The 14035-nt window shown below is 38.2% G+C and overlaps 1 protein-coding gene across 1 annotated transcript in view; it reads right to left on the bottom strand.

Moving 5' to 3' along the window:
• Nucleotides 1–14035, bottom strand: part of tmc1 (transmembrane channel-like 1) — a 39791-nt gene that overhangs the window by 2411 nt on the left and 23345 nt on the right. Inside the window, exons 7-15 of the mRNA XM_063069245.1 lie at nucleotides 10845–10989; nucleotides 7887–8081; nucleotides 7417–7596; nucleotides 7169–7324; nucleotides 6431–6559; nucleotides 6240–6307; nucleotides 5117–5356; nucleotides 4122–4247; nucleotides 3159–3237 (exon numbers count right to left, since the gene is read on the bottom strand). Of these exons, the coding sequence (XP_062925315.1) occupies nucleotides 3159–3237; nucleotides 4122–4247; nucleotides 5117–5356; nucleotides 6240–6307; nucleotides 6431–6559; nucleotides 7169–7324; nucleotides 7417–7596; nucleotides 7887–8081; nucleotides 10845–10989 (1318 nt within the window). The remainder of the gene's footprint in view (nucleotides 1–3158; nucleotides 3238–4121; nucleotides 4248–5116; nucleotides 5357–6239; nucleotides 6308–6430; nucleotides 6560–7168; nucleotides 7325–7416; nucleotides 7597–7886; nucleotides 8082–10844; nucleotides 10990–14035) is intronic.

Here is a 14035-nt window from a genome sequence, read left to right as displayed (position 1 = left end):
TAGAGGTTCATTAATTCAGCACCCTGGCCTAAATGGCTGACCCCTTTTTGTAACACTATGACCTTAGTTCTGGACACCTTAGCCAAGATAAATCATCACAGTTTGAAATCAGAATCAGGTTTAATATCACTGGCATATATCATGAAATTTGTTGTTTTGCAGCAGCAGTACAGTCCAATACAGAATAAAAAATCCTATAAATTATAATAATGAATATATATAAAAAATAAATTAAATGCGCAGTGGAAAAAGAGAACAAAAAGGGGAAAAATAGTGAGGTAGTGTTCATGGTTTCATTGTCCATTCAGAAATCTGATGGCAGAAGGGAAGGAACTGTTCCTGAAACATTGAATGAAATTAGTGTACTTTGATGATAGGTTTTATTCTGCAGGTCTTGCTTGCTGTCTATAAAACAATACAGTTTAAATTCCCAGGCCACTGTGGGAAGTGAGGGAGGAGATTGCTGAGCCTCTGGCAATGATCTTTGCATCATCAATGGGGATGGGAGAGGTTCCGGAGGATTGGAGGGTTGCGGATGTTGTTTCCTTATTCAAGAAAGGGGGTAGAGATAGCTCAGGAAACTATAGACCAGTGAGTCTTACTTCAGTGGTTGGTAAGTTCATGGAGAAGATCCTGAGAGGCAGGATTTATGAACATTTGGAGAGGCATAATATGATTAGGAAGGGTCAACATGGCTTTGTCAAAGGCAGGTCGTGCCTTACGAGCCTGATTGAATTTTTTGAGGATGTGACTAAACACATTGATGAAGGTAAAGCAGTAGATGTAGTGTATATGGATTTCAGCAAGGCATTTGATAAGGTACCCCATGCAAGGCTTGTTGAGAAAGTAAGAAGGCATAGGATCCAAGGGGACATTGCTTTGCAGATCCAGAACTGGCTTGCCCACAGAAGGCAAAGAGTAGTTGTAGATGGGTCATATTTTGCATGGAGGTCAGTGACCAGTGGTGTACCTCAGGGATTTGTTCTGGGACCCCTTCTCTTCGTGATTTTTATAAATGACCTGGATGAGGAAGTGGAGGGATGGGTTGGTAAATTTGCTGATGACGCAAAGGTTGGGCGTGTTGTGGATAGTGTGGAGGGCTGTCAGAGGTTACAGTGAGATATTGATAGGATGCAAAACTGGGCTGAGAAGTGGCAGATGGAGTTCAACCCAGATAAGTGTGAGATGGTTCATTTTGGTAGGTCAAATATGATGACAGAATATAGAATTAATGGTAAGACTCTTGGCAGTGTGGAGGATCAGAGGGCTCTTGGGGTCCGAGTCCATAGGACATTCAAAGCTGCTATGCATCTTGACTGTGTGGTTAAGAAGGCATATGGTGAATAGTCCTTCATCAACCATGGGATTGAGTTTAAGAGCCAAGAGGTAATGTTGCAGCTATATAGGACCCTGGTCAGACCCCACTTGCAGAACTGTGCTCAATTCTGTTCGCCTCACTACAGGAAGGACATGGAAACCATAGAAAGGGTGCAGAGGAGACTTACAAGGACGTTGCCTGGATTGGGGAGCAAGACTTATAAGAATAGGTTGAGTGAACTCAGCCTTTTCTCCTTGGAGCGATGGAGGATGAGAGGTGACCTGATAGAGGTGTACAAGATAATGAGAGGCATTGATCGTGTGGATAGTTAGAGGCTTTTTCCCAGGGCTGAAATGGCTAGCACGAGAGGGCATAGTTTTAAGGTGCTTGGAGGTAGGTACAGAGGAGATATCAGGGTTTTTTTATGCAGGGAGGGGTGAGTACATGGAATGGGCTTCCGGCAGTTGTAGTGGAGGCAGAAACGATAGGGTCTTTTAAGAGACTCCTGAATAGGTACATGGAGCTTAGAAAAATAGTGGGCTATGGGTAAGCTTAAGTAGTTCTAAGATAAGGACATGTTCAGCACTGGTTTGAGGGCCGAAGGGCCTGTATTGTGCTGTAGGTTTTCTATGTTTCTATGTTACAACCGAAGTATCTGCTAAATGAGAGCAGAGTCAGGGAATGAAGATCAGGATGAAAAAAATACTAGAAACCCTCAGCAGGTCAGGCAGTATTTTTGTTTTTAATCAAAGTCTGGAATATAACCAATTAAGCAACATGATCCCATTCTATTCCCACCATAATCCCACCATAAATTGTGTTATTTCAACACACTATGTGAAAAGGATTTTGGCAAGCTTTTTTTGGGCCATCATCTGTTCTTGTCAAAAACTTCTTGATGTTCTAATGTTCTAGTGTTCTAAAATTCAGGAAGTGACATTGCCAGATCAGCTCACTGTCATAACAAACCTGCTTCCGAAAATTGCCTAACGCTGCTTATCTGCTTTATTAGCCACGTACATTGTTTTACGTAATTCAAAGTGCACAATTTCTGGCCATGATGTCCAGCCCTAGCTAATTAAATGAGATAGCTGTGCAGAGTTTCTGTCAAAGAAAGAAGTGATACAATGCTTCAAGTAGTAATTGAAGTGAAACCGGGGCCTGCACCAGTTAAGAACAATTTCATTGTGCAGGGTGCCATGTTCTATGTACGGTGAACAAAGGAGTTGTTTTGTCATTTCCTGTAATATTGGCATGTAATGTGAGATTCACAAATTTAGAAGTGCAGCCTATTCGCATGAGAAAACTCCAAAAGTGATGGTTTTCATGATAACTGCTGTTTCTAATTCTGAAGTGAGCATGGCTCAGCCTTTGAGTAAACTAGTTCATCAGGGACTGGACAGAAAATGCATTCAGTACATCACAGTATCATGGAGGCACACTTGCAGCAAAGTTTGGCTTGTTGGCCCCACCACCCACCAATGAATATCATGTCCAACATTTTAGAGCATTAATTGTTTTCACCAGTGTATTCCCCAACTGTGGCTTGAATAAGAACAGGCCCATTGACTCGTAACTGAATAGGCTTTCTTCTTACTTTTAAGATCTGGTCTTGAAATCAAGACCCATATGGTTCTGAAAATGAATATATATGCTTAACTGTGCTGCCACACATGCATTATTCTATATTTTCCATATGCCAGCAACCTCGATACATTAGCTACTTTTAACTGCATTATGTGTGCACAAAAGTGCCATTCACAGTTACCGATCAAATTTAGATTTCCAAAGGTTTGCTAGAAAGCAAGCACTATGTTTCTTTGTTGAAGCAGATTCTTACATTTTGTAGTTTCTTCTTTAATTCCAGGTTTGCCGCCTTGTATGATTTAGAAGTTGTCTGAAGATAATATATTGCCAAACTAGAAAACAGCAAAAATTACATTGCGGTTAAGTTCTGTAATCTGACAGTAAAAGTTTGATTCAAACGAGCATTAAACTACATATATTAAATATGTGTAGCAGAAGTTTTGGCATTCAATTACCCCTGCTGAAGGGCCTTGGCCCAAAACATCGGCTCTTTATTCCTCTGCATAGTTGCTGCCTGACCTGCTGAGTTCCTCCAGCATTTTTGTGTGTATTACTGTGGATTTACAGCATCTGGAGAATCTCTTGTGTCTATTCAATTAACCCCATGGGATTTTATTTTACATTACAATTGATAGATAGATAGATATACTTTATTAATCCTGAGGGAAATTGATAAAATCTAATTGAACATTTTTTCACAGACATAAAAAATTGTAATTTGTTTCAAAAGCAATGATATTTTCATTTTTACACAATTATTCCCAAATGTATTTGGATAGGACTCAATGATTCTTTTCTCTTATCCTGTCCCAAACCCAGCCAGTCACTGTCATCCTTTCCTTTATCAATGACTTGCTGGGCTTTTGTTGTGAGCTGGATCTGTCACCTTCTACAAGTCAGTGTATTATGATTCTTTGCAATATTATAGGACTATTAAATTGCAGAGTACATTAGAGGAAAGAGTAATATTACCCTTACTCTAAAATGTGAATGTAACAGAGGTTTTGGAGTAGCAACACAGATTATTTTGAAAAAGTGATACCAATCTGAGATTTTCAACTCTTTATGTCTCAACAATTCACTTTTCTAACAGCTAAACTACTAGGAGGATTTCAGTGTCAGGTACGGTTGAAGAGTCGTTTAATAAAATAATATAAGGCACCTATTCTTTGAAAACACAGAAACTGTAAATGAAAAGTTAAATTTAAATACTTACACCATAATCAAAATAAAAGAAAGAACCAAACCAGGGTTGCTTGCAGCACTGAAAACTTTTGCGAACCAGGCTGGAAAATCGTTTTCCAACGTTTCTTGAATAACATCAAACATTCTATTTTTCCCACTGCAAAGGAAAAAAATAAAAGTGATTAATTTCCTCTTTTTTTATTTTACTATGATGCTTACTTGAAAGCCAAAAATATGAAGTGTCAGCAGTTTCTTTAATGGCTGTGTTTACAAAATGGTTCCATTGTTTTTCCTGACTCATTTTCAATCATGAAAAGTCAGGCCTGCAGTTCTGTTCGGCTAGGATTTTGAAGCTAATGCACAAGTTTGCAAAAAGGCTGCAGAAGGTTGTAGACACAGTCACCTTTACCATGGGTACAACCCTTCCCACCATGAAGGGTATCTTCAAGAGACACAGCCTCAAGAAAGCAGCATGAGCCTGTGAACACTGCCTTGCCATTTTGCTCTCTTTTTGCATTACTATTCATTTTTTATATTTCTTGTAAGTTATTGTAATAATTTTTATGTATTTCACTGTACTGCTGCTGCAAAACAACAAATTTCATGACCTATGTCAGCGACAATAAACCTGATTCTGTGTAATCCACCCATAAGAGCTCTCCCCATTCTAGGAATGCTCTCTTCTCATTTTACCATCAGGCTGGGGGTACAGAAGCCTGAAGAACCACACTCAGTGATTCAGAAACGGCTTCTTCCCCTCCACTATCAGATTCCATGAATTAATAAACGCTGCCTTTTATTTTATTATTTATAACAATTTTATGGCTTTTCACTGACTGCTGCAGCAAAACAGATTTCACATCACATAAAATAGTGATAAGACGTGACTCTGAATTCTGACTGAAAAATTGCCAGTGTAATCCCCCAGGCAGCTATCTAGTGACTCTTTTTGGATAATGATTATGCACGGTCAAATTGAGAACGTAATCAGAAAAATACTTGTTAGTTATGAAGCAAAGTTATTACCTAAATGGTCCACAATCAAAAGATGGTGGTATTGAAACAATTGTGTAAACTGCAGGCAGTGTTGACAGAAACAGGATAATCAGCAACATAGCCATATAGAAGTTATTGGATCTTGATGCCTTAAACACTCGCTCATGTGGAACATTGGTACACATGACAGCCCAACATTGTAGATACATTGAAGCCAGGAGTCGTAAGACATTGATAGCTGGAAGACATGGAGCATAAAAGGCACCCATCCTGAGGAGAAAAAAAGGAAAAGGAATTGTTGATTTATGTTCCTGTTTTACAACTGCATGTTTCACAATTAAAACTTCTACCTGACAAAGTTAATCCAGCTGTTTATTCCAATAAACCTTCATAGTGTATTAGATTAAATCGGGAAGAATTTTATCTAGAAGAGTGCTAATACCACAGAAATTATTATATTAATAAAACATAGTAACAAATTCATTGGAACAAATCTGTTATGTTAGATTTGCCTTGATATACAAATTTCCATGTGATAGTTATACATTGTTTTTCTTTTCCTGTCAGTCCCTGTGGGAAATATGCCCATTTCATGAATTCTCTTTTGGTACTTCTATTTAAATTGCAAGTTAAGGATTGGCTTATTAATTAAGCAAATATTAAATATTTGCATGCCTGCACCTATTGATCAAATATAGCAGGCTATGTTAAATCATGAAGTATATTCTCTTGGAATTTTTATCTCCAGCAAGTACAACTGAAAATTATGTCAACAATTTCTTCAAAAATTTCTGGAACCCCAGATAGTATTTAATTCAATTATTAATGGTGATATCTTCTGCATTCATATTTCCATAAACAAACTCCAGAATGATTGGGACTTCTGATAGCAACACGAGGTTTTGAATGTTGCTGTATAGAACTCCAAGAGGTCCATCACTGATGAAAATCTCAACTAAGAGGAGCAATATAAGATTATCTTGCTACATTCCTTTCCTATCTCAATGAATCTTTCATCTCTCTTCATGCAAGGATCTTGAAGCTGAGATACACAGAATATGATAATAAATTTCTATGTCCTCAGTTTCTTGAAGGTTATGTGAGGTACAAATTCAAAATAAATATTTTAGAATGTACTTTATGCACCACCCACCATATCATGCCTTGATTGAAGATCAAACCCAAAACATTCCCACTAATATCAAATTCTCCATAGGAAGGCTAAATGAAAATAATAGTAATTTTTCAATCATTTCTGAAAAACAATGATCACTATTGATAATTCTTCATATTGTATTGAACTTTGTGTGTGTGTGTGTTTATATAAAATGAGTTAGCTCTTACAAATCCATACTCGAGGTCCCAGCACCAGCAATAGTTAAAAAATCTGACAAATACAGCACGAAGAAAATCCCCGATCAGTATAGTTATCACTGTGGTCAAAGTATCTGAAACTGTGAGCCGCACAAACTCCTGTGAGAAAGTAGAATTGAACATTGACATTGTTACATTTCTCAGTCTCAATAAAGGTCTGAGTTGCAAAATCATAATTTGTTTTTACCTGAATAAGATCAGACAGAATCATTTTTTCAAGTAAAGTGAAAAATTAAAATATTTATTGGCAGAAATTATACTTATTTGACTGGAGGCAGTTCTAAAACAAATACAAATACAAACCTCAAAACTATTTTCTGTTCCCGATGAAATTCACGGACTTGATGCCAGCATTTTCGATGAGGGTTATTACAAGTAAATTTAAAATGGTTCTATCCCTACATCAAGCTTATAACCCTAAGTATCCTTGCCTACAATAATCCCAATTTTCTTTCCAAAAACTGTTCTCTAGGAACTGCCCTGATACACTTGCTTCAAATGAACAACTCAGTTTTTTGTTTAAAAATGGCTTGGTGCTCTGTTTAGTGCACAGTCTGTCTGATAGTACATTCCATTAATCAAACACCTGGAAAATCAAAACCAAATCCAATGTATTAACAAGGTTCTGGAGACCTTGCGCACTTAAATTACAGAGTCCTTGGCATTGAAATGATTCATGTCAGTAACAACTATTTTAGCAATAGATACCTGTCCCACCATCGTCTCCCAACAAGGTCCTCTGGGTACAATGGCAGGATCTACATCTATTGATGGACGTGCTGTTGAATTCTCCAACCATGTTCCATTGTAAAGATTCTGTTCCCAGATAGTAATATTGTATTTAATTATCTTCTCTTCTTCGAGCTGGAATTAAAGATGCAGTATGGAGAACTATAAACTCCAACAGCTTAAAATAAAATATCTATTGCATTAAATAACTATCACACCATTCTTACCTTGAGATTAATTTCATCCAATAAAGCAATAATAAATGTGTAGAGATTACCAAGAAACAAAGCAAAAATGCGGCCCAGTTGCCATTGGAGTGCAATTCGTGGGTGGTAGTTCTCTAAAGGACTGATGATGTCAAATAACATTGGACAGAACATACCCAGCAGTGACATAACCACATTTACCTAATAAAAACACATATTAGCCAAAATATAATAACACATAAAATGGAAACAAATGAATACTGCTTATAATTTTTCAAAATTTTAAATAAAATTATCTGAAGCCACAAATATAATCCTCAGAATAATCTTGTCCAATTGTTGCTTCTTGAGTTCAAATAGATTTAATAAGGCAATGCCTCCAAAAGCAAGTATCATAGACTAAGTGCAGAGATATCATAATATTTAATTATGTATCTAATTGCATATGTCGAAGATTTTTGACTTTTATGAAAATTATGCTGTACACTAACTTCATTTCTTTCCCACCATCCGTAGTCCTCCAGTCCTTCCTGCGCAAACTTCTGAGATCTCCTGACGACAAAGAAAATCAGGTAACCACTTCCAGCCAGAGTGAGGAGCACCAAGAAATTGGCAAGAACCCGTAAGAACCTAGTTAAATGGATGTTTCCTTCTTTCCGATTCTCTTGTTCTTCAAGAATGGATTCCTGCATTCAAGGTAACTTTTTAAAATTTACATAAATGTCCGAAAATAGCTATCTACAAGATGAAAAACAAAGCATGCAAATTTTACATTAATATGTTACTCTAGGTATATATGTAGGTTCAATAATCCATTAGTATGCAGCAGAATGTGAACATTAGTGGGCATTCCTCTGCAGTTTTCTGAAATATCTGTGCCTTCTCAATATGAATGTGGATGTATTCAGCAATCCTGCATAAATCAAACTGCACAAAGAAGATAGATTAAAAGATTACATAATTTTTTTTCATAATAGATTTTAATATATCATTAGTAAAATGCATAACCTTACAATAAATTTGTTCTATATGCTTGGAAAAGTATATTACTGAACAAACTATCAACAAAAAGGTTGCTCTTGCTGCAAATTAATTTCAAGACAAAATTGAGCGATATAAACAGATACTAACCTGAAAAAAGAAGATGAAAAATGTGATAGGTGTACTGCAAAAGGTCTTGAACATGGCCAATAGTCAATTAGAACCTGCTTGATTTATATCTTAACATCATCCACCTACTTATGACTGTAATCACCACAGATATTAGGGTACATGTTTTAATTCGAACTTATCTTTTAAAGCAGCCTCAGCAGCTTTCTGCGGAGAGCCCACTTTGTATGAATAGATTCCTGATGTCTCTGAATGGTCTAATTTTAAGGCTATGTTCATTCCTCTGGTCACTCTTTGCAAAGGAAATAGCTTTTCTCTATCTTATTTACTCACTTTAGCAGAGCAGGAAGCTACTTAGCCTATGGAGTCCATTTCAGCAATTACATGTCCCATTGCCTGTCTTCTTATTTCCCTGTGGCTGTCTAACTTTATCTCCCTCGTGTCCCTATCAGTTCTCTTTTGATTCCTTTTTGCCACCTACCTGCTGCACTAAAGGGCAATTCATAGGAACCAATTAACCTACTGGTGTATTTTAGAGATGTTGGAAGAACGGGAGCATTTGTGGAAACACACGCAGTCAGAGTGAGAATCAGAATCAGGTTTATTTTCACTAGCATGTGTCATGAAATTTGTTAACTTAGCAGCAGCAGTTCAGTGCAGTACATAATATAAAAGAAGAAAATAAATAAATAAATAACAGTATATGTATATTGAATAGATTTCAAAATGTGCAAAAACAGAAATAATATATATTTAAAAAGTGAGGTAGTGTTCATGGGTTCAATGTCCATTTAGGAATTGGATGGCAGAGGGGAAGAAGCTGTTCCTGAATCGCTGAGTGTGTGACTTCAGGCTTCTGTACCTCCTACCAGATGGTAACAGTCAGAAAAGGGCATGCCCTGGGTGCTAGAGGTCCTTAATAATGAACGCTGCCTTTCTGAGACACCGCTCCTTGAAGATGTCCTGGGTACTTTGTAGGCTAGTACCCAAGATGGAGCCAACTAAATTTACAACCCTCTGCAGCTTCTTTCGGTCCTGTGCAGTAGCCCCCTCCCCCATACCAGACAGAGATGCAGCCTGTCAGAATGTTCTCCACGGTACAGCTATAGAAGTTTCTGAGTGTTTTTGTTGACATACCAAATCTCTTCAAACTCTTAATGAAGTATAGTCACATGTAAATGTCACACAGAAATCATCAAAGATTAGGATCAAGCTCAGGTCCCTAGAATCTATGAGGTAGCAAAACTAATTGATGTATAACCATGTCATCATATCCTTTAATAACCCTTTATTATTCTAGAAAATTACATGATTGGTATCAGTTTACTGGTCAGATAGTTTTACCTCCTTCCACAAATGCTTCTACATTAATAAGAAACAGGATATGCCACCTGTCTCATAATCCACTGTTTTCACACTGTCACAGAAAACATTACAAAGAATGAGTAGCCATGCATGAAATGAAATTCGCCATTTTGTTGTAGATAATGTAGTATGAGCAGCATACATTATTTACTCAAGGTACAACCTACAAGATCATGAAGTGAAAATATGATTAGAAATACTTTCAGCTTATGATCCACAAGAATTTTTCACATATTCACATATTCAGTATATGCAGTATCTCTCAGTTAATAACAGAATACACCTTAAGGAATTTTTCATTGCATTCATTTTAACTTCAAACATTGTTTGATTCATTGTATGTAATGAGCCCAATCTTACACTTAAAAACCGACATTGCAAAGATTCCTCCTTCTAACCCGTAAGTGAAAGGAACCAGGAACACTGATTCACAGAAGAGCACTCAGCAAAGAATGACAATTGCTTAGAACAGACACTGAACAAATAGTTCAGTTGTTGTTTAGAACAGAGCATGTTGCAATTGAAAAAAAGCAATATAAATGGTAATGTGATTCAGTCTTTAAAATGGAGTGTGGTTTACCTCTATTAATTATGTGATCGTTAGGCGATGTAATTTCAGAGAATGACAGTTTTATTTGTTAGTCCTTAGTGGTAGGAAGCAGTTTGGCAAATCTACAAAAATTTTTCAGTTGCTTTTCCTCTAGCCAATTCCCTTCTTTAGGCAATAGAATGGAATAAGTGGAGCAAACTACATGGTCTTGCTTATCAAAATACCCTTTTCCGCTTCCACTCAAATTTTTATATTATTTGTTTATATGACAAAAAAAATCTATACAAACTATAGACACAGTTATGGTGTGGGCCTGTTACAAAATCTATAAACCAAATAATTCACTTGGTCTGAAATAAAGTGCTAATTACCGAGAATTAAACATTTTGAATGAATAGATGATGACAGCAAAGTAATTCAATACCTTAAAGCTGGTTGTAATGGAAGCAAATTTGTTATCTGCAGTTTCTGCATTTCCAATCAAGTAATCCCAGCTTGTAAACATCTTCCAACTAAAGTTAAAACTTGTGTCGTCACCACTCCCCTCCTCATTCGCATTGCTTGCCATTCTGTGAAGATATATTTAAAGGAACAGGTAGAGTAAGCACATAGGACTTCTGCATTACACCTAATGGTAAAACAATTTATACTGGATTATTTATTGTATTTTTTGACTATTTGATACTGATCCCTGCTTCCATATGAAATTATCCAATATTACATATTATTACATATTAATAATCAGATATACTAGTGTTTATCCAGCTTTATTCAACCTTTCCTTATAGCTCATATCTTCTAATCCAGGCAGCATCCTGGTAAACTTCTGTACTCTTTTCACAATCTTCAAACCCTTCACATAACAGGGCAGTCAGAAAGTGTGGATTTACTAAAGCATTATCAGAATCAGAATCAGAATCAGGTTTATTATCATCGGCATGCGACGTGAAATTTGTTAACTTAACAGCAGCAGTTCAACGCAATACATAATCTAGCAGAGAGAGAAAAAAAATAAATAAAATAAAACATAATAAATAAACAAGTAAAACAATTACGTATATTGAATAGATTATTTAAAAAATGTGTAAAAACAGAAATACTGTATATTAAAAAAGTGAGGTAGTGTCCAAAGCTTCAAAGTCCATTTAGGAATCGGATGGCAGAGGGGAAGAAGCTGTTCCTGAATCACTGAGTGTGTGCCTTCAGGCTTCTGTATCTCCTACCTGATGGTAACAGTGCAAAAAGTGCATGCCCTGGGTGCTGGAGGTCTTTAATCATGGACGCTGCCTTTCTGAGGCACGGCTTCCTAAAGATGTCCTGGGTGCTTTGTAGGCTAGTGCCCAAGATGGAGCTGACTAGATTTACAACCTTCTGCAGCTTCTTTCGGTCCTGTGCACTAGCCCCTCCATACCAGACAGTGATGCAGCCTGTCAGAATGCTCTCTATGGTACAACTATAGAAGTTTTTGAGCGTGTTTGTTGATATGTCAAATCGCTTCAAACACCTAATAAAGTAAAGCCGCTGTCTTGCCTTCTTTATGACTACATCAATATGTTGGGACCAGGTTAGATCCTCAGAGATCTTGACACCCAGGAACTTGAAGCTGCTCACTCTCTCCTCTTCTGATCCCTCTATGAGGATTGGTACATGTTCCTTCGTCTTACAATCAGCTCTTTCGTCTTACTGACATTGAGTGCCAGGTTGTTGCTGCAGCACCACTCCACTAGTTGGCATATCTCACCCTTGTACGCCCTCTCATCACCACCTGAGATTCTACCAACAATGGTTGTATCATCAACAAATTTATAGATGGTATTTGAGCTATGCCTAGCCACACAGTCACGTGTATACAGAGAGTAGAGCAGTGGGCTAAGCACACACCCCTGAGGTGCACCAGTGTTGATCGTCAGCCAAGAGGATGTGTTATCACCAATCCACACAGAGTGTGGTCTTCTGCTTAGGAAGTCGAGGATCCAATTGCAGAGGGAGGTGCAGAGGCCCAGGTTCTGCAACTTCTCAATCAGGATTGTGGGAATGACAGTATTAAATGCTGAGCTATAGTCGATGAACAGCATCCTGACATAGGTGCTTGTGTTGTCTAGGTGGTCTAAAGCCGTGTGAAGAGCCATGGAGATTGCGTCTGCCGTTGACCTATTGTGATGATAAGCAAATTGCAATGGGTCCAGGTCCTTGCTGAGGCAGGAGTTCAGTCTAGTCATAACTGACCTCTCAAAGCATTTTATCACTGTCGATGTGAGTGCTACCGGGCGACAGTCATTAAGGCAGCCCACGTTATTCTTCTTTGGCACTGGTATAATTGTTGCCTTTTAATGCAAGTGGGAACTTCTGCCCGTAGCAGTGAGGTGTTGAAAATGTCTTTGAATACTCCCACTGGTTGGTTGGCACAGGTTTTCAGAGCCTTACCAGGTACTCCATCGGGACCTTCTGCCTTGTGAGGGTTTACTCTCTTTAAAGACGGTCTAAGATCGGCCTCTGAGACAAAGATCACAGGGTCATCAGGTGCAGCAGGGATCTTCACAGCTGTAGTTGTGTTCTCCCTTTCAAAGCTTGCATAGAAGGCGTTGAGTTCATCTGGTAGTGAAGCATCGCTGCCATTCATGCTATTGGGTTTTGCTTTGTAGGAAGTGATGTCTTACAGTCCCTGCCAGAGTTGCTGTGCATCTGATATCACCTCTGACCTCGTTTGAAATTGTCCCTTCGCCCTTGAAATAGCCCTCCGCAAATCATACCTGGTTTTCTGGTACAGGTCTGGGTTGCCGGACTTGAATGCCACAGATCTAGCCTTCAGCAGACCATGTACCTCTTGGTTCATCCACGGCTTTTGGTTTGGTAATGTACAGTAAGTCTTTGTAGGCACACACTCATCCACACAGGTTTTAATGAAGTCGGTAATAACTGCAGCATACTCATCCAGATTCAATGATGAATCCCTTGATACAGTCCAGTCCACTGATCCAAAGCATTCCTGTAGGCGCTCCTGTGCTTCCCTTGTCCATACCTTCTTGGTCCTCACTACTGGTGCTGCAGTCTTCTTCATATGGCTGCCACATAACTTCTTCACTGTGGCAAGCATGCCGTATGTTTTCTTTAACATCTTATCTACTTCTGTAGACACTTTCAGCGAATTGTGGACCTGGTCTCCAAAATCCCTCTGCACCTTAATGCTAATAAGATATCTGCCATTAATTGTGTACTTTCTCCTTCCATTTGACCTCCAAAGTGCAACACTTCACACTTACCCAGATTAATCATCACCTGCACTTCCCTGTTCTTACCTATAGATAATGTATTCCTTGATAGTCCTTTACACTGTTCACAACTACACCAATACCTGCGTCTTCTGCAAACTTGTTAATCCACCCATCTACATTTTCATCCAAACCATTGATAGATAAGCACAAGCAACAGAGGTCCCAGCACTGATCCTTGTGGAATACCACTGGTCAGTGACTTCTGGCCAAAATAATAGTTTTCCACCCCTATTCTTGATCTTCTATGGGCAAGGCAGTTTTGAATCCACACTTGCAAATCACCCTGGATCTCATGCATGTTTATCTACTGTATTAACCTCCAATGAGGGACCTTCTCTAAAGC

Source organism: Mobula hypostoma, chromosome 16 (genome assembly GCF_963921235.1).
Source record: "Mobula hypostoma chromosome 16, sMobHyp1.1, whole genome shotgun sequence".
Lineage (NCBI taxonomy): Eukaryota > Metazoa > Chordata > Chondrichthyes > Myliobatiformes > Myliobatidae > Mobula > Mobula hypostoma.
This window is presented reverse-complemented; position numbering and strand designations above follow the sequence as displayed.